General features: G+C 38.9%; 1 protein-coding gene across 1 annotated transcript; it reads right to left on the reverse strand.

Annotated features, from left to right (window-relative positions):
- Nucleotides 1-20,390: 20,390 nt before the first annotated feature.
- On the reverse strand, nt 20,391-20,765 carry LOC138876367 (uncharacterized). The gene has a single exon (XM_070155280.1). It carries the CDS (start codon nt 20,763-20,765, stop codon nt 20,391-20,393), a length of 375 nt encoding a protein of 124 aa, XP_070011381.1.
- Nucleotides 20,766-21,200: the final 435 nt, after the last annotated feature.

Raw genomic sequence — 21,200 nt, forward strand, 5'->3', positions numbered from 1 at the left:
GCTTAACCTTGAAAGGCAGAATAGTAGCCTTATGCAATGCAAGAATGCAGATGGAGGTAGAGCTTAACTTCAGAAGGCAGAATAGTAGCCTTATGCAATGCAAGAATGCAGATGGAGGTAGAGCTTAACCTCGGAAGGCAGAATGGTAGCCTTACACAATGCAAGAATGCAGATGGAGGTAGAACTTAACCTCGGAAGGCAGAATGGTAGCCTTATGCAATGCAAGAATTCAGATGGAGACAGAGCTTAGTATTAGAAGGTAGAATGGTAGCCTTATGCAGGAAGTAAAAGGCGAATGATAATAGAATTTTTTAGCTGATAGAGGATTGTGCTATTGCGACTGCTGGGGATACTGTGTCTGCAGGGGACACTGCGTGCGGATAGCAGTTGTGAGTAAGTGCAATGGCTCTGAGAGTTGTATTTCTGAGCAATGTGAGTTTCGTGAGTGTACAGTATATTTGATGATTTTGTAACTCAAGTGCCTGCATCCAAAGAAAAATCGTGAGTTTTGTAAAGAGGGAGGTTAGTTCGTATCCCCGCTGGCTCTGCTTGACCTGCTCGGCTTTGATCTGGTGATACTGTATGTATCATTGGGGTAGCGTTGCTAAACCAAGCAATTTCAGAAATAAACATACATGATTTAGTGAAGCATAATATAAATACATAATTAAGAATAGTTTTTTAGATGAACCGACGACTGCGACGTGGTTCAGGACATTGCAACCCTTCTTGCTACGGAATTTTGAGGGTCCTCCTCAAAATTCTACCCCAGTTTACTGGGTTGATGCTTTTGACTGTTGTTTGCGATGATTGGCTGAAATTACTTCGGAATTTTGAGGGTCCTCCTCAAAATTCCACCCCAGTTTCCAATTGCGGGGGGAAATGAAATTTATATTACATTGTGACCGAACCCATAGGGATGCCTATGTATCCCTTCTTAAACATGAATCAAGTCAGGCGTAGTTCAAATTACATCATATAGGAAAGCATAAAGATTACACATAGTAATGCTTGACTGCATCAGAATTAATTGGCTTTGGCCAGACTCCTCCGTCCATTTCTACATGTATGAGGGCTCCTCCAGTCAAAACCCAGTGAACTATGTATGGACCCTACCAGTTGGGAAAGAATTTTCCTTTGGCTTCGTCTTGACGTGGAAAGATTTTCTTTAACACCAGTTGCCCCGGTGTGAACTGTCTTGGCTTGACTCTTTTGTTGAAGGCTCTGGACATTCTATTCTGATAAAGTTGACCATGGCAAACTGCATTCATCCTCTTTCCGTCTATGAGGGCTAGCTGTGAGCACATGATTTTTGCCCTATATGAATTACTCCCATAAATTCAAAACAAAATAACTTCTTTTCATTATTTGCAATTTTTGTGGATTTTGTGGCATTTTTTGATAATTGTTTGCATTTGTCTGTGCATTTTTTTATTTTTTGTTTAATTAATGAAAAATACAAAATATGCCGCATTTGCATTTAGAATCTGATTGTGCATTCTTAAATTAATTAGTAATTTAGTATTTTATAAAAATGGAAAAATCACAAAAACATAACTTATTTTTGCATTTTTATTTTTTAGTTTCGAATTTTGGTGATTTTTTTTTAATTTGGTATTTAATTAGTTGTGGGAATTATTATTTTGGGTTAATTAATTTAATTTGGTAGCATAATTTGATTTAGAGAGGAATTTAGGTGTTATTTTAATTTTTCTTGAAAAAAAAGAAGGGAAAAGAATTTTGGAAAATAAAAAGAAAAAGAGAAAATTTGATTTAAAGAGGATCAGATTTTTTTGGGCCAAAATTAATTCATTTTCCCCCAGCCCAATTAAAATTCCCGAATACCCGCCCCATCTGAGCCCAAAAACCCACCCAATACCCGGTCTGGTCCACCCCTTTTAAAACCAAACGACGTCGTTTGGGGTTGATAGATCTGAACCGTTGATCTCCTTTCATCCAACGGACCGGAACTCCTCACCCTACCCATATATATATGTCCGAACAAGACCACCCCCCTTAGGACCCCCCCTATATCATCGTCTCGCATACCCTCAAAGACCCCAACCAAACGCCACCTCGAACCACCGTCCGCCGCCCGCCGAAAATCGCCCACGGCGGCGGCCAGCGGCCAATCACCCCCATTTTTACACCACTGCTACTCCCCCACCTCCTCATCCCAAATCCACACTCTTTCCTCTCGAATCCCACTAGAAAGCCTCAAATTTTAGAACCTTATCCCGCCGCCCTAATTCCCACCGCCATTAATGGCGGCGCCACCTCCGTTCGCCACCAAAATTACACCCCATGACCACCAAGTCTCCCTCATTCCAAATCCCTAACCATTCGCCTTCGAATCATCCTGGAGTCTCTCGAATTTCAGATCGAAGTTTAACCTGAAATCCCGGAATGAATTGATTGGCGAGGTTATTAAAGATTTGAGGTTGAGATCGACTTTAGTCGTATGCTTTCAGGTGAGAACACACGATTAAGGTTTATCTCGGCCAAAAATCAAGGTTTCTTTGAAGATTAATTCAAAACTGTGTTCGTCTGGCTTGACAGGTATTTCTAATATTTTTTCTATTCCATTTTTCTTATCTTCTTCTACTTTTCTTCTTTTTATTCCGTGTTCTCAAAGTCATCACTACATGTGTTTCTTTTTAAGTTAGGATTAATGGTTAGTTATTAGGTTCTTCAATTTTGTTTGAATTCGTTAGGTTAGTTTGTTTGATTGTTCCCTTTAGTCTTGGGTTGATTGAAGGCATTTGGTTCGAAAGGCTGATTGAAATCCTAATTACCTTTCATTTTTCTTCCTTCTTGTTTCTCCTTAATTTCTGACTTGGACCTGGCCCCAAAAGAAGGGGACTCGCCCGGGTTGTCGAAGGCCCATATCTGGTTCGTCTTGGGTCAGCATTGACCCATACCCATTGGGTTTAAAAGGAAATAACAGGGGCATGGGGGTTAGTTTGGGTATTTGGTTGAGGGAATCTCTCTGATAACAGAAATATAAAGTATCTAGTAGGGGTTTTAATTTGAAGTTCAGATTGTTAGTAGGATAGCTTGGTTAACAAGTCAAAATTTAGGGATCTCTAAGCTAAAAGCAAATTTGAAAAGGGTTAAAGGGTAAAAACTAAAATCTGAAAGGTTGCCCTATTTACTTGCCTATAAAAGCATGCTTTCTTGCATTGAAAGAGAGGAGATAAAAATTCTGAAAAATGACAAACGGCTGAAAACTCTGAAATTGCACTGATTTCCAGCCTTTTTCTTGATGAAAAACTAATCAAAATTCTGTTTCAGCTGGGATTTTTAATTTTTTCCCATTAGTTAGAATCTTTGAAAAACTTCACATCTTGCATCTGGTTTGGAGATGGCTTGATTTTGGGGTTTCAAAAGTTGGTTTTGAGCTGTGGTGGGGCTTATTGGTTTATTGATATTGCTGGGGGTTTTGCTTTTGCTGCTGCCTACTGTTTCCTCACCTCTTTTTCCCTTTCAAATTCCAGGTACATGTTCTTGGGACTCATACAATGTGATACTCAAATTGAAGATTGAAATGGAAATGGAATGTTGAAGTCTTTAAGTTACTGACTCATAACTTAGCTTTATTTCTTTTATATATGAATCTCTTCTGCTTCATGCTTCTCCTAGTTAAGTTCTCTCATGTATAGTCGACCATTCTATTAAATGTTACATGTTTACTTTAGGATTTAAATATGGTCCTATTTGAATATAGTTGATGCAGAATATTTTGGACCCTATGTAGTGTGTGCTTAATGAGTCAGAAGTTGGATCCTACATCCCCTTATGTATTTAAGTAAAAGGACTGTATTAGAGCTATATTTTTACTGTATGATTCATTTAAAATGTCGTGGCATATGTGTCATGTTTAAACAACATTCAGATTCACGAAATAGCTAATTGAATGGATTCTAGGTTGTGGTCAGTTTATTTTCCTTTACAAGTTACTTCTGGACATGTACTGTTAGCAATATTCAAAGCTTCTGGGTATACTAGTTATTGGTTAGTGATGAGACTTATCAATTCGTGTTTTACTTGTAATTGTGATTGTTTTGCTTTAGCACAGACTCGATATTGAGTCTAGGATCTTCAGCCTTGTTCTTTAAAGGTTTTGAACTCATTGAGCCTTGGATACTGAGGTCCTTGCAAAGAAAAGGCCTGTTGCTGCTACTTGGGCTTGCTTCTTGAGCCCAGTAGCTTGCTCGTTTGGTTCACTGGATGTTTCCCTTTATAAGCGGATTTGTTTAATACATGCAAAAAATTGAAATAGACATTTAGTTAGTCAATTTGTGTTGATGAGTTAAGGTTCAGAAATAATTGTTAGTCCGATCTTGCTCTGCTTATAATTTTGGGCGATTTGTAGCCAGCCGATTTGGGCTTAAACGTCGACTTTGAGATTTAGGGCCTAATACTGGACTAGTTGACGAAAGTCAAGGCCAGCTGAGTTCGCCTGAGGTATGGCCTTGGACAGTCATCTCACTCAGGAAATTGGGCTCACGTTTGGGCCCAAATCTGAAGGCACCTGTGAATAGGATTTCGACTCAAAGTTTTTTTTTGTTAGAATTCTCAAGTTCATTTATCGCTTAAACTGATTAGTATTTAATTATGAGGTGAGCCATATTAAATAAAATGACAATTGTGTGGCCTTCGTTTTAATTAATGTTGTTTTGATCCTTAGAATTCGGGGCGCGCCATTTAGCAAATTTCACGGCCCCCGCAAAGTTGCAAACGCGTAGTTGCTTTAGGCGCGTCATTTAATAATATTACCTTCCTAAATTTGGGTGCACATTTATGTGCCCAAATCCAAATCTCAAGGATGTTAAAATATGTCAAAGACCACGGGTGCATTTATGTGACGTGGTTCAAGACGTGTTTTAATAACGTTGCAATCTTCTTAAAAATGAATAAAAGCAGTTAAGGTTGAAAATGCACATAGGTTTGAACATTTACTAAAATCAGATAATTAAGCCGAATATAACAATTGAGTGACCGTGCTAGAACCACGGAACTCGGGAATGCCTAACACCTTCTCCCGGGTTAACAAAATTCCTTACCCGGATTTCTGATTCGTGGACTGTGATACACAGTCAAATTTTTCCTCGATTCAGGATTTGGACCGGTGACTTGGGACACCATAAATCTCCCAAGTGGCGACTCTGAATCTTTAATAAAAATAATCCCGTTTCTATTGTCACTTTAAGTTGGAAAAAACTCCTTATATACACCTTTCTGGGGGTGTAAGTAAAAAAGGAGCTGTGACAGCTCTGGCGACTCTGCTGGGGATCGAACCCAGAATCTCTGGTTTAGGGTTCAGAATTCGAGCTTAGATGCATTGTTATATTTGGCTTTTTTTATTATCTGATTTTATTACATGTTTGAGCCTAATGTGCTAAATGTTGCTTTTTACCGCTTATATTATCTGAACTGTATATATAAACTGCTACGAAACCCCTCTCTTCTCTCTCCTAAGGAGTGCACACTGGTCGTGACTTCTTTCTATTAGTATCATATCCTAAATAGAACGTGGTTCAGATAAGTTGCAAAGCCGGATGATCTTTTGGTTACCGGTACTCAGCCCCCCTCGGCTCAAGTTGTCCGCTCGGGTAAGCCAGGTCTAGAACAGTATACCCAGGTTTTGAACCTAGAATAACTCAGCCTCATGCCGGATCCCTAGTAGGAACACTTGTTTGCATCATATGCATTTAACTTTGGGGACTCAACACAGGGGTTGGGTCCGTCTAGGACAGGTGTACCCAAAAAATAAAAGACCATCCTGATGCATCCTAATGTGCTACGTGTTGCAATCTTCAAGGGTAAAAGGGTCATTCAGTGGACCAATGATAGTTGAGGGCAGATGAAAAAAAAGAGAAAAAAAAGAGAGGGCGAAGTGTGAAAATAAAGCAAGCAGGGCCTAGTTATGTTTTGTTACACTTTTATTAAGAAAAAAAATGAAAAATCAAAAAGATTTTGCACTTTTTCATTGCTTTTCGAAAATCAAATCAGAAAAAAAAAGGAAAAATAAAATCCAAAAAAAAAGATGTTGTATGTTTCATCATTTTCAAGGAAAAGACAAAAAATATTTTTTCTCTAAAATTAGTTATTTTTGTTTTAATTCTCGCCCGTATCTAATCTGCCCGAACTACGCATACCTGATTCTCGTCTTTCGGGGCGTGATACGTAGGTAACCCACATAGGGTCCGGTCTTCCTAGTGAGTTTAGGTTATTGGCTTCGCGGGGTCTTAGCCAAATCTTGCATTGCTAGCCACTTTTAGCCACATAGGTTAATTTTAGAAAAATGGTCACAACCATGTCTTGCATGTGTCTAACAGGAAGGGTTACTGTCTCACATAACGTTCTAGGTCTTTAACTTATTTGGTTTTAACTTTCTCAGACAGGTGTGAATTTACTTACCGGAGTTTGAGCATGACAGAGCCCCAGGACCATCTAGCCAGGATCGCTCATTCAGGATTAGATTAAAAGAAGATTTTCTATTTTTTTTTATGTTTTGAGTCTGTTTTTCTTTTTATGTTGTCTTTTTACCTTCTAGTTTGTATAGTAATGTCAAGGTTTTTATTATTATTGTACTTTCTATTTTGCATCTGGAAAAAGTGTGTATAAATCAAAAATCCAAAAAACAAATTTGCGTTTTTATATTGCCGTTAGAAGTCTTATTTAGAATACTAATGCTAGGAATTGAAAAATAAAATTCATTTGAGGTGATTTTTCCTTTAGGCAATTAATATCTAGAACTTAAAATAAAAATTGTTTTTATATTTTCTTTACTATATTAGGACCAAAATTCAAAAAAAAAAGAATTTTCTTTTAGGACCTCTTTAAAAGTTTTCTTTAAGGTATTAATTCCAAAATCCAAAAAGATTTTTTTTTGAGGTTCTTCTTTGGGAAATTGATGAAAATGACTTGAAAAAAAAAATCTTTTTTTTACTAGAACTTTATGACAGTGTACATAGAAGGAAAAAAAATAACATACTTTTTCTTTGGTTTATTTTCAGAGTTTCTCCCTTAGGTAATTAAAAAAAAATTTGAAATCCAAAAATATTTTTTTATCTTGTTCATTTCCTGTTTCGAAATCTTTCCTCTATTTTTCTCTTTTAGGATTTTTCCTTAATAGAGTATTTGTTTCCAGAAAAAAGAATTCCATTAAGCTTGAGTTTAGAATAGGTTATAGAACATTAAGTCTAGAAAACTCAAAAAAGAAGAAGATTTGTTTCTTTTATTTCCCCTTTCTCAAAGTAGTCATTAAGGTAAAGAAAAAAAGAAAAAGAAAAGAAAAGAAAAAAGAGAATGTTAGTTTGTTTGCTTTATTATCAATCTTCCAGAACTACGCAAAGATCTGATTCATGCGGCGTCATGATACGTAGGCAACCTACATAGGGTTCGATCGAATTATTTTTTTATTATTAAAAGAAAAAAAAGAAAAAAGAAAAAGAAAAAAAAGAAGAGAAAGAAAGAAAAAGAAAAAAGGGTGAAATTATGGGACGTGAGAAATGAGAGGAAAGAAAAGAGTGATAATTAGAAAAAAAGAGGAAGGAAAATGGTCAAGAAGTGCTAGAAAGGAAAGAAAAGAGAAGATTGAAATGAACAAATTGGGATGATGCCAACTGACCGTTGTACCCTCGAAGTCATTTTAGAACCGATAACTGTGGCTAGGTACATTGCACATAAAGTGAGATTATCTTATGTTAAATGCCCTAACGCTAACGTGATGGCTTCGTTTTGCTAAGTCATAGCAGGAAGGTGGTTAGTTTGTGGCATTCGGGCGAGTCATCCATGCACGCTAGGTCAAACAACAAGACATCCATGACTAGTAAGAGAACGGACATAAGTGTTGTCGAATCGGAATTTGAGATGAAAGAAGAGGCCCGAAGGTTGAAACGCCAGATAATAGGGATGTACCAGGCTTGGATTAGTAGGCACCCTCTACCTTCATTCCCCATCAACTACCGCTACCATCACTATCACAGATTCCCAATGCTGTTGATCTCTCCCCACAACATGTCCCAGGTTTTACCCCTTGCCACAACTACCCTGGCATCTTGTCCCAGCCTTTTCATGCTCCACCCGCCAATACAAGTGCTTCATTCACTACCCCCATTTTTGCAGCTCCTCCCCATGCCAACATCCCTCTATCTTCTAGTAAAACCTTGTTCCAAGTTCTTGATGCCCAAAACTACGGTGCAAAACCAACTTTCAAGACCTCGGATCCATATTGTCGCACTCCTCACTTCGGGCCTCCCATTGAAATTGAAAAACCCGCTAAGATTGTGGAGCAAGATGAAGTATCTAGAAAACGTGTGATATTTGCAAAAGGGTCTTCGAATGGTGTCAGGGCAAGTCGGAAAAAGCCAAAGCTGGTGGTACTAGGGATGCCAAGCAAGCCTGTTGTAGTTGTGAAAAGGTCTCCCATTACCCCTGTTGCTATTAAATTAGTGACTCAGTTGCCAGCGGTTGAGGCAAAGGATGTCCCGTGGAACTACAAACGAGCGACAATGACCCACAATGGAAAAGAAGTGGAGGAAGAATTTGTTGAGATCGGAGGACCGACGCATTCCGGAGGATGTCTTACCTCCAAAGAATTAAGGAAGGCCAAGCTCTTCAAGGATATCCAAATGCCATTGAAGGAACCAGTTACCGAGGAAGAGGCCGAAAAGTTCATGAGGAAGATGAAAGTGCAAGACTATTCCATTGTTGAACAATTAAGGAAAACTCCAGCTAATATTTCTCTGTTATCTTTGTTGACACGTTCGGATGAACACCACGGGGCCATAATGAAAATTCTGAATGAGGCACATGTTCCTAATAATATCATAGTAAATCAATTAGAAAAGATTTCTAGCAGGATCTTCGAAGCAAATAGGACCACTTTTGCAGACAATGAGCTTCCTATAGAGGGTACAGAACACAATCGAGCTCTTTGTATCACGGTAAAATGCGAAAACTATTTTGTCACCAGGGTGTTGGTTGATAATGGATTTAGTGCAAATATTTGCCCTCTGTCCATTCTGCAAAAGTTGAAGATTGGCACCGAAAGAATCCACATGAATAGTGTAGGTGTTCGAGGTTTTGATGGGAAAGGGAAAGGTTCTGCTGGAAATATAACGCTTGAATTGGTGATAGGGCCAGTTGGTTTCAGTATGGAATTTCAAGTGCTAGACGTGGTTTCCCCGTATAATTTGTTATTGGGTAGGCCTTGGATACATACGGCTAAGGCAGTGCCATCGTCGCTACATCAAGTGGTGAAATTTGAGTGGGACAAACAAGAAATAGTTGTGCGTGGAAAGGAGGATTTATCCCTTTATGAAGATTCATTTGTCCCATTTATTGAGGCCGGAGATGATAAAGGACCTTTAGCTTATCAAACTTCCGAAACGATGTCTGTCGAAAGGATTCCTGAAGGAAAATGCATTCCAAGGCCGAGGCTATCACCTTCGATCTACATGGTAGATAATGAGATGTTGAAGTATGGTTTTGTGCCGGGTAAAGGTCTGGGCGCATCTTTGCGAGGTATCATGCAGCCAGTATCTCTGCGTAAAAATCTGGGTACATTTGAATCTGGGGTTCAAGCCTACACGGGGTGATGTGAAGAAGGATACAAAGTTGGAAAAGAAAGCATGGCCGCTCTTTAGGCCTATCCCACACCTCTTCAGAACTTTTATCGAGCCAGGGGCAGTGAGGCGTCTGGTGTCAGCAATTCCAAAGCATGTGGTTGTCTTGGATGAGGAGTTGATTTGAGAGGGTCCGAAGGCTATTTGATGAAGTGAACACGGAAGAAATTGGGGAAGGTTTTGCTGATGAAGAAGTGCATTTCGTCGGGCCAAATGTGAAGCTTAGCAATTGGGAAGTCGCTCCTCTCCCTACTCGGAGAGAGTTTTGGTAGTTTTCTTTGTTTTCCTTTCTATTTGGGTCATTCCAGGGTTGTGACCCAGATTTTTACTTTTTTGCTTGTTTGATGAACAAACCTTGTTATCCTTTATATTCAATGAAATGCAATTTCCCTTTTTCATCACTCCTGATAGTTTTTATTTTCTTTTTGTACAACTCTTTTATGCTGGTCTCAGTGATATGACATGCATGCAAAATTCTCAGCCTGGTCTTAAGAAAGTTAGTTTAGTCATGAGGCAATGAAACAATTTTGAAGATGTAGGGACATTTGAGGGAAATAAGTGAAGGCATTCCATCATGCCGCATCGGGTTGAAGCTAAAGGCAAGTTTGCCCAATTCGACAGGGGTCGTTCGTGGTAATGAGAATGAGAGTGTTGTCCAATGGTGCTTTGTAGTTAACAGGTGTAGAAGGCAAATGTGTGGATATGATTATCAGGTCTGGTACAATCAATGATGTTACCAATATATTCCTTGGTTTGTTTAATTGTGTTGTTCGTATTTGGCATGTTTTGGAGATTGGAATGACGAAGGCATTTTGTTCTGCTATCTAAACACCTTACCCTTTGGTACCCCCTTTGAGCCTTATTTATTTTTTTTCATACCCCTCTTTTGGAATCGGTAGCAGAGATCAGAAACACAAGCATGAAAGATAAGTAAAGGAAAAAGAGAAGAGAAAATAATGAAAAGAGGAAGAAGAAAAGAAGAAAAAAAAGAAGAAGAAAAATGAAGAAAAGGAGAGAAAAAAGGCAACAAAAACAACAAAAAGAGAGGAAAAAGGTAAAGAAAAGAAAAGAGAAAAAAAAGAGAAAGAAAAGAATGAAAAGAGAAAGAAAAAAAAGAGAAGAAAAACAACAAAAAGAGAAAAAGAAAGCAAAAAGGAAAAAGAAAAGAAAGAGAAAAGAGAAAATCACAACAACAAAGTAATTTCTATGACATGAACTACGTTCGACCTGATTCCTTTTAAGGATACGTAGGTAGCCTCACGGTTCGATCTCATCAAAACAAAAATCCAAAAGTCCCTGAGCAAGAAACTGGGGCAGAAGTTATGGTTGTTGTGAGAAATCTGATTCCGAAAGTTGTAATTTTTAACCCATTTGAATTGTTTTGAGCCTTTTATACCCTTTCTTTCTAACCCTGTCCAAAAGCCCACACTACGGTCCAAAGAAAGACCTTTTTATCAGTCTTCGAGAAATGCCAAGTCAAGCAGACAGAGGTGATTCATATTAGGGGCAACTCTCTGGGCCAAGCAGGAAAAATTAAAAAGGAGAGAGTCTTATTGGTGAAAACCCTCACAGGCATCGTAAGGCGATGAGAGCTGAGAAAAATAAAAAATGAGAGAGTCTTATTGGTGAAAACCTCACGGGCACCGTAAGCGACGAGAGCTGATAGAAATAAAAAATGAGAGAGTCTTATTTGTGAAAACCGTCACGGGCACCTTGAGGCGAAAGTAAGTTGAGAGATGAAAAATGAGGAAGGTCTGTTGGTGGAAAACCTTTCAAGGCACCGCAGGATGAACAAGGTCAAGGTTTGGGTGAAGAAGTCAAGTTATGGATACTCCGGGCAGCAAAGTATGGCAATTGAAAGTCGATTGGTTGGACAGACTGGCCTGATTAATCCGAAATGTATGTCATGATCATTGGTACCAGCTATTCCACTCAGATAAGTTTCTTCTCTTTCTCCCTTTTAGCAGTCATCTGGTTTTGGATTCTTCTTATCCTTAACTCGCAAAGTCATTGCATTTCATTTTTCTTTTGGGTTTTATTTCTCTAAGATGTTTCAATGTCGATTTTGTTTGAGCAAGAAAGAAAGGGTTTCAAAGCTCACTACCAACTTCCAAAATTGCGAAGCACAGTTTGGCCAGAACATACCAAAGACAACATGATGTAAAGCGGGATAAAAGAAGTCACCAGAAGTTTCATCGGTGAAATAATTTGGCAATTTCAGGGGAGATGCAAAGGTTCAAATAAAGGGGTTAGAGGTGTGAAACAACAGTATGGGTATAGAACACTCGGGTCATCAAAGGTCATGGGGTTTGAAAGTCAGACAGAAAGTCAAGCGGTGTCACACCTCCTTTTTACCTACCCCCGGAAGGGATATAAGGGAGTTTTTCCAACTAAAGGACAATCGAAACGGAATTTATTTATTTAAAGATTCAGAATCGCCACCTGGGATAATTATGGTGTCCCAGGTCACCGGTTGAATCCCGAATCGAGTAAACTTGACTCTGTATACAGTCTGCGAACACAGAAATCCGGGTAAGGAATTCTGTTAACCGGGGAGAATGTGTTAGGCATTCCCGAGTTCCGTGGTTCTAGCACGGTCGCTTTGATCATACTTGGCTTGACTAAATTGTCTAATTACTGATTTTAGAACCTATGTGGATTTACTTTTTACCGCTTTTTAATTAAGATAATTATCTTGAAACGGGTCACGCGTACGTGTACCCATTTGTTTGGCGCGTCAAAAATCATGTCACGCGAACGTGTCCACAATTAATAATATTTTTTTATTATTAAGAGAATTTGGCTGAAGTTGCACGTACGCATAGTCCGGTTTTATTTTTAGAATCGTGATCACGTCACGCGAACGTGTACGCAATCACGATGGTTTATTAAGCGGGCCTAAAGCAACTGCGACCATTTATCATTTTTTATAACTAGGTCATAAGATTAACACGAGGGCCATGTATGATTAAGTTGTAGATGGCACATCTCAAAACTCTATAAACTAAAATTGATTAGTGGCTTATTTAAACAACTTTATAAAAAAAATTGATCAAAGTTGCGAGAACGCATACTCCGAATTGGTTTTTAGAATCGTAATTATGTCACGCGAACGTGTACACAATTACAATTGTATACTAATCTATATTAAGATAAGAACTCGAATTTAATCCCAATTCTACGTTACCTTATCTAAAATCTAAGTCCAATCCCTAAAATATATAAATAATTTCAATCACCAATGATAAGGTTTTTCCCAGTTCTCACGCCCAACCTCGTTCATGTAGCATGGGAGAGGGGCAAATCACACAAATGATATAGCAATTGGAATATGGTATTACAAAGGAATAAAGTGACAGAACAAACTATCAACATATTCTGGAAAATGCCAGACATAGAATTCAGTGTATGCTCATATGCAATTTCTACTATGGTGTTACAAGCAGAAGAAAGTTGAATCACATTCTTGGGGAGGTCAAATATGAGATCTTAGAGCTGTTACTCAAATTCCATTACATCACCTCAATTGGGATTTTTAGGAATAATAAATCATAGAAATGAGCAACAGGTTGGGAACATACACTAATCAAATCACAGTTTTGCCTTCTGATTTCAAAATTAAACCTTCATTGAAGCTTCCATCACATTCTCACATTCACTTTCATTCATGGGCTATTCAACTCAGATACACCCATTATCGGACCATGTTATTGTCCCGGCAAATGTTCACAGTATCGATCCTAAGCTGTACACGAGAAACTTAAACTTTAACGAGCTTCAATCGCTAGGAAGGGATTTAACATGGATTAAGTTCAGACCATAGGATTAAGCTTACAATCAAAGAGCATAAGACATGGATTTAGCTAATTATCATTTCAAATGAGGAACATCTCCCTTAATCAAACACTAGGTTGTCGCACAAATGCACATTTTAGGTTAAAAGAAACAAACAAGCGGACCTGGACAGCTGCACTTCCTCCTCAATTATATAACTTGAAACTTAAACTTTCTGGTCTAATAGAATTATCAACAAGCACACAGGATCAAGTAGAATTAGAAAAGATATTCAGACGACCAACGGATTAAAGCACAACACCTACTGCTGGAATATCACATGATCAGGAAGATACACAGTGCCTTAACAGCAACAATATGGCCTTAACATGGCTAAATGAAGGCTGACAAACTACTACAAACTGGAGCTCAGCTACAAATGAAAAGAAACAGCAACAAATAGCAGAAATCCAATTGAATCCACTTAGTAACCTAGGAATGCAGCAGACTTTGTTCTGAATCAATAAAACAGTTATGCTCCTTTTTGTTAGATTGTTCTGAATTGGAAATCAGTCCAGAACTCTACTATTTTTGTTTGTTTTAGAGTTTTTTTTGCTTTTTCACATCTGGTGTTGATTCTCAATCTAAGAATGAAGCAGAATCCCTGTTAATCAAGCCATCAGTAGCTAGAGCATAATGCACCTTATCAGTTGTCGGCATGCAACAAACAAAACACGAAATAGACAAATGAAATTAAGACCCACACTCATACAACTCAAAATAGAAGCTACTGGGCTATTCCTTTATACCAAAAGAGAAGCTGTTTAACTATACTAATGAGCTCATTTGAACAGAGACAAAACGAACCCTTGGTTTACTGGAAATCCATGTCAAAAACCAAAGAAGACTTCATGGAAGAAAACTGGCGAACCAAGTCAAGCACTAAAAGACAATACTACATTCATCACCATCATCACATAGGCAGAACAGAAGTACAAGAAGTAGAGAAATTGACGTTCATTTCAGATTCAAACCTCAACAACAAAGGACTCGCCAAACCCATTTCCGAACATGTAAAGTAAGGATCAACTTGACTCTACTTCATGCTTGAAGACAAAGCTTAATGCTAGTTCATATAAGAATAAGCAAAGCATTCAAGAGATGATTTTCGATCTTGTTTTTTAGGACTGTGATTCAACAAAAAAGATGTTCATGAGAAAATTGGACGAGCAATTACTGAACCTTCATACAATAAACTTTAACTAGAAATATGCTTTGTTTGAGCAATTATAAATTCTGAAAAGGACATCAAGAGCATTCTGAGAGCAATATGGAACCAAGAATCACGCTGGGACTCAGAACAAATTCACAATAAGCAAATCTAAACTAGAGACTGCTTTAAGGGCAAAGATGAACCAGGGCTCGATCAACATACAAATAGCCATTACATTATGCGATACCGAAAGCACATACCTTAATAGCAGTAAAACAACTAGAGAAACCCAGCAGGAGCTGAAATCAGTAAGCTGGAGCAAACAGCTATGCAAAGAACAGTGAATCAACCAGCAACGAAACCTCGAATCTGGAATTCGAGTGAGAAAACAGGAAAGACTTCGAACAAGGACACACAACCAAAATTCATGAATGGACCTCGAATCAGAACCAAAATTCCAAATCCAAACACCGACTCAAACTTAAACTTCAATCAAACTCCATTCTTGAGAACCAAAAATCAAAACAAATGTTGAAATCTTTTGGTGATTTTCTGATTTCTTCTGAAACAAAACTTGAGTAAAAATCAAACACAAGCTATTTTTTGTATTTTTTGTTTTTTTGAAATGCAATACCAATGTAAAAAATGCAAAGAAACCTAGAACTTTTCCTCCAAAAAATTCCCTTTCTCAGAAGAGAAAAGCTCACCTTATATAGACCCTCTTGATTTTTCTCGAACCTTCGACACCCCCCGAAAATCTCTACAAATCTCCTTCTATGAATAATTTTCGGGACAGATGGAGGACGGGGATTGATTTTCATCCATCCACGACCCCCATATATCTAGCCAATCGATCAGGAGCTAAACGATGCGCAAAAAATATCTAAAAGGAATCTTTTATTCGTCAGAAACCATTACATTGGTGACGAGGACAGAGGGGGAATGCGTGAGGTGAGATTTGGGATTCACTTGCCCGAATATGGACTGAATTTGGGGCTTGGTTCGAGTGAGAGCGATGGAGAAGAAGCACAGTATGCGTCGATTTGGGACTTAGGGCTCATCCGTTTCTTTTAGGTTTAATAGATTATTTGGGGAACGAGTCGGGTTGCAGGCGGGTTTGGGGCGTGGGTATGGCGTAATTGGGCTGGGGTGAGGGAGTTCATTTTGGGCTTGGACAAGTTAAAACAAGACAACCCACTTTCTAACTTTTCAATTCCCTTTTCTTATTTCAAAATAATTCTTTTCTTCTTCTTTTTTTTTTAAAAAAAATTAAATTAAAATCTAAATTAAATCCTAGAACCTAATTAACCTGAAAACCCCTAATTAGACCTAAATAAAGATTATCACAATTAATTAAAATAAAATTACTCAAAATCAAAATTCAAATTAAAGCGTGCAAATTAAACTATTTTTGTGATTTTTCAATTATTATAAAATAACTAATTTACTACTTAATTCAAAAATGCAAAGTTAAATCCTAAATGCAAATGCGATATATTTTGTATTTTTCGTTAATTAAACAAAAATAAAAATGCACAGACAAATGTAAACAATTAACAGAAAATGCCACAAAGTCCACAAAAATTGCAAATAATGAAACGAAAATATTTTGTTTTGAATTTATGGGAGTAATTCATGTAGGGTAAAAATCACGTGCTCACAGCTGCCCCTCTTTGCTCGGAAACACGAAGAGTTTTCGTGCAAAGATAAAGTGAGCGGATACGAGCGATTTTTGCCCGTTTGAATACTCCGTGGGAAGCATTTTTGAAAGATTTGACTGCACCTGCTTCCGAGGTTGCCTACATATCCTTGGCTAAAAAGGAATCAGGTCAGTGTAGTTCGGGAATTTTTGGTAGCTGGGACTACCATGAAGCTGTGATTTCACTGTTGCTGATGTTGTTGCTGCTGCTTACTGAACCCCCTTACTACACCATGTCAAAATAAAACAAGAAGTTAGACTAGACTATGATCTATGGATTACAAAAGTCCTATCTATATCTTCAAACTTGATCTTGTAGTTCTTGTTGCCTTGTTGTCCTCTATTCTCTCGGTGACATCCATTTGTTACCACCTTGAATTGTAAGTTGAGATGTTTTTCCCTTCTTCAGGCGGGTGCCTGACTGCTGAACTGATATGTCTTCCCATGCTCTCCAGGCGGGCTCCTGATCGCTGAACTTGAATGTATTCCCATGCTATCCAGGCGGGCTCCTGACTTCAAAACGTGAATGTATCCCCATGCTATCCAGGTGGGCTCCTGACTTCAAAACGTGAATGTATTCCCATGCTATCCAGGCGGGCTCCTGACTTCAAAATGTGAATGTATTCCCATGCTATTCAGGCGGGCTCCTGACTTTAGCAAAATAGACAAAAACAAAGAAAATTTTCTGCCCCAGTTTGGGTATGTGGGCCTATGTATAAGTGTAAAACGAATCACATTACTGAATATCAATAAGAATTTTGAAAACCAAAACTTGAATTGTACTCCCTTGTTCTCCAGGCGGGCTCCTGATTGCTAAACTTGAAAGTATTCCCTGCTTTCCAGGCGGGCTCCTCACTTCAACTTGAAAGTACTCCCTGCTCTCCAGGCGGGCTCCTGACTTCAAAATAGACAAAACAAAGAATTTGAAAGCTAAAACTTAAATTTTACTCCCTTGTTCCCCAGGCGGGCTCCTGACTGCTACGCTTGAAAGTATTCCCTGCTCTCCAGGCGGGCTCCTGACTGCTGTATTTGAAAGTATTCCCTGCTCCCCAGGCGGGCTCCTGACTTCAACTTGAAATGTATTCCCTGCTCTCCAGGCGGGCTCCTGACTTTAGCAAAACAGATAAAACAAAGAAAATTTCCTGCCCCAGTTTGGTAGCAGGGCACATGGGTGAGTGTTAAACTAAATCATTCTACCAACTGTTACTAAGGATTTGAAAGCTAAGTCCTATTATCTAGGGAGGTCCTGACGATTAACAATTATAGATCTAAGCTGTATCTTCTAAAGGCATTACTTCCGCTAAGTCCTGTTATCTAAGAGGGTTTCAAACTACATCCTATTATCCAGGAAGGTCCTGAAAAACTCCTAATTGAATCCTATTTTAAACATGCAAACATTGAAACCAACTTATATTCCTTTGGGCTACATTTATGCTAAATTATGCTACTCATGATTGTTTTGAATTTTAACTAAGCCACATTTTCCAGGAGGGTCCTGAAAGTTTACGGTCAAACCTGATTAGTGCTTGCTTTTCCCTTATAGAGAGTTCCTCCGGAACAAACGAATTTTCCGCCACTGTTTTAATCAAAAAAAATTTGGTCAGTTTAAAATGGTGGTTAGCTAATGGCATTCTTGCTGAAGATCTTTCCGCTGCATTGTTTTGTTCTGAGTGGCTTCCCCGAACTGGCCCTGAACCGCTTTGACTTTCTGACTGAATTTCAAACCCCATGACCTTTGACGAGCCGAGTGTTCTATACCCATGCTGTTGTTTTACCTCTGACCTCTTTATCTGAACCTTTGCATCTCCCATGACATCACCAAACCATTCCACCGATAAAATTTCCGGTGATTCCTTGTACCCCCCTTTGCATCATGTTATCCTTAGTATGCTCTGACCATGCTATGCTTTGCAATTTGGAAGTGGTAGTGAGCTTTGAAATCCTTTTTCACTTGCTTTGGACAGGACTGACATTGAAACATCTTAGATAAATAAACCCAAAAGAAAATGAAATGCAATGACTTTGCGGGTTAAGGATAAGAAGAATCCAAAACCAGATGACTGCTACAAGGGAAAAAAGAAAAAGAAACTTTTCTGAGTGGAACAGCTGGTACCAATGATCATGACATGCATTTCAGATTAATCAGCCCAATCTGTCCAACCAATCAACTTTCAGTTGTCGTACTTTGTTGCCCCAGAATTTCCATAACCTGAGTTCTTCACCCAAATCCTGAACGTGTTCATGCTGCAGTGCCTTGAAAGGTTTTCACTAGCAGACCTCCTTCATTCGTTCATCTCTCAACTCACCTTCGCCTTACGGTTCCCGTGATGGTTTTCACCAATAAGACTCTCTCATTTTTATTTCTCTCAGTTCTCGTCGCCTTACGGTGCCCGCGAGGATTTTTACCAATAAGACTCTCTCATTTTTATTTCTTTTCCTTGCTTGAACTAGAGTGTTGCCCCTGACATGAATTACCTTTACCTGCATGACTTGGCATTTCTTGAAAACTGATCAGAAGGTCTTTATTTGGACCGTAATGTGGGCTTTTAGATGGGGTTAGAAAGAAAAGGTATAAAAGACTCAAAACAATTCAAATGGGTTAGAGTTACAACTTTCGGAATCAGGTTTCTCACAACAACCACAACTTCTGCCCCAGTTTCTTGCATGAGGATTTTTGGATTTTTGTTTTGACGAGACCGAACCGTGAGTCTGCCTACGTATCCTTAAAAGGAATCAGGTCGAACGTAGTTCATGTCGTAGAAATTACTTTGTTGTTGTAATTTTTCTTTTTCTCTTTCTTCTTTTTTTTCTCTTTTGCTTTTCTCTTTTTTTTCTTTTATCTCTTTTCTTCTTCTTTTTTTTCATTCTTTTCTTTCTCTTTCCTTTTCTTTCTCTTTTTCTTTTCTTCCTTTTCTTATCTTTCACGCTTGTGTTCCTGATATTCGCTACTGATTCCGAAGAGGGATATGAAAGAAAATAAATAAGACTCAAAAGGGGTGACGAGGGATAAAGTGTTTAGATAGTAGATCAAAACGCCTTCGTCATTTCAATCTTCAAAATATGTCAAATACAAACAAGTACAATCAATCACAATCATACATAGTATCTTTGACTGCATCAGAATTGATAGCCATTTCTACACATTTCCCTTCTACATCTGTCAAATATAACGCGTCATTGGACATCACTCTAGTTACAACAAATGGCCCCTGCCAGTTTGGGGCAATCTTTCCTTTTGCTTCAGCCTGATGAGCAAGATACGTCTCAACACTAACTGACCCACTTCGAACTTCCGCGGATGTACCTTCTTGTTATATGCTCTCGCCATTCTCTGTTGGTACAATTGGCTGTGACATACTGCTGCCAATCTCTTTTCATCAATCAGACTTAATTGCTCCAAGTGGGTTTTAACCAATTTCTACCTCATCAATTTCTGCCTTAGCGACAATCCGAAGGGATGGGATTTCAATTTCTACGGGTATTGCTGCCTCCGTGCCATACACCAACAAATAAGGAGTGGCCCTTACTAAAGTACGGACAGTAGTGCGATAACCCAGCAATGTAAACGCAGCTTTTCATGCCACTGCCTAGAACCTTCCACCATTTTTCGAAGTATCTTATTTATATTCTTGTTGGCCGCCTCGACTGCTCCATTTGCCTTAGGGCGGTAAGGGGTAGAATTGCGATGTGTAATCTTGAACTGCTGACATACCTCTTTCATCAGATGACTATTGAGACTAGCCCCATTGTCTGTAATGATCACCTTCGGTATCCCGAACCAGCAAATGATATTTGAGTGCACAAAATCAACCACCGCCTTCTTGGTTACCGACTTGAATGTTTTAGCCTCTACCCACTTGGTGAAATAATCGATGGCCACCAGAATAAACCTGTGCCTGTTGGACGCTGCTGGCTCGATTGGTCCAATGACATCCATTCCCCAAGCAACAAAGGGCCACGGTGCAGACATCATGTGTAATTCAGATGGTGGAGAATGAATCAAATCTCCGTGCACTTGGCATTGATGACATTTACGCACGAAACTGATACAATCTCGCTCAATAGTGAGCTAATAATAACCTGCTCGGAGAATCTTCTTTTCCAACACATACCCATTCATGTGCGGTCCACAGACTCCATAATGCACTTCAGTCATAATAGTTGTGGCCTGCCTAGCATCTATACATCTTAGCAATCCAAGGTCATGAGTCCTTTTGTATAGAACCCCTCCGCTGAAGAAAAATCCGCTTGCCAAACGACGAATCGTTCTCTTCTGATCACCTGTAGCTTGTACTGGATATACCCTCATCCGAATGTATTCCTTGATATCGTGGAACCACAGTTCTCTATCGAGTTCTTCTTCCACCATGTTACAATAGGCATGCTGATCACGGACCTGAATATGCAACGGGTCTACATAAGCCTTATCTGGATGATGTAGCATTGATGTCAGAGTAGCCAAAGCATCAACGACCTCATTATGAATCCTCGAAATATGCCTAAACTCTATTGATTGGAACCGTTGGCAAAGATCATGCAAACATAGTCTGTCCGGTATGAGTTTCAAATCCCGTGTTTCTCATTCTCCCTGAATCTGGTGCACCAGAAGGTCCGAGTCACCCAAGACCAAGACTTCCTGGACACCCATATCCACATCTAACCTCAAACTCAGAATGCATGCCTCGTACTCAGCCATGTTGTTGGTACAGTAAAAACGAACCTGAGCCGTGATAGGGTAGTGTTGCCCTATTTTAGAAATAAGTACCGCTCCTATCCCCACGCCCTTCATGTTTGCAGCCCCATCAAAGAAAAGTTTTCATCCCGGCTTCTCAACTTGTTCCAACTCATCAATGTGCATCACTTCTTCATCGGGAAAATA

The sequence above is a fragment of the Nicotiana sylvestris genome, chromosome 8 (assembly GCF_000393655.2).
Source record: "Nicotiana sylvestris chromosome 8, ASM39365v2, whole genome shotgun sequence".
NCBI classification, from domain to species: Eukaryota; Viridiplantae; Streptophyta; class Magnoliopsida; order Solanales; family Solanaceae; genus Nicotiana; species Nicotiana sylvestris.

Excerpts from the sequence above, each read along its gene's own strand:
- LOC138876367 (XM_070155280.1), bottom strand. The coding sequence starts at position 20,765 with ATGCTACATCATCCAGATAAGGCTTATGTAGACCCGTTGCATATTCAG.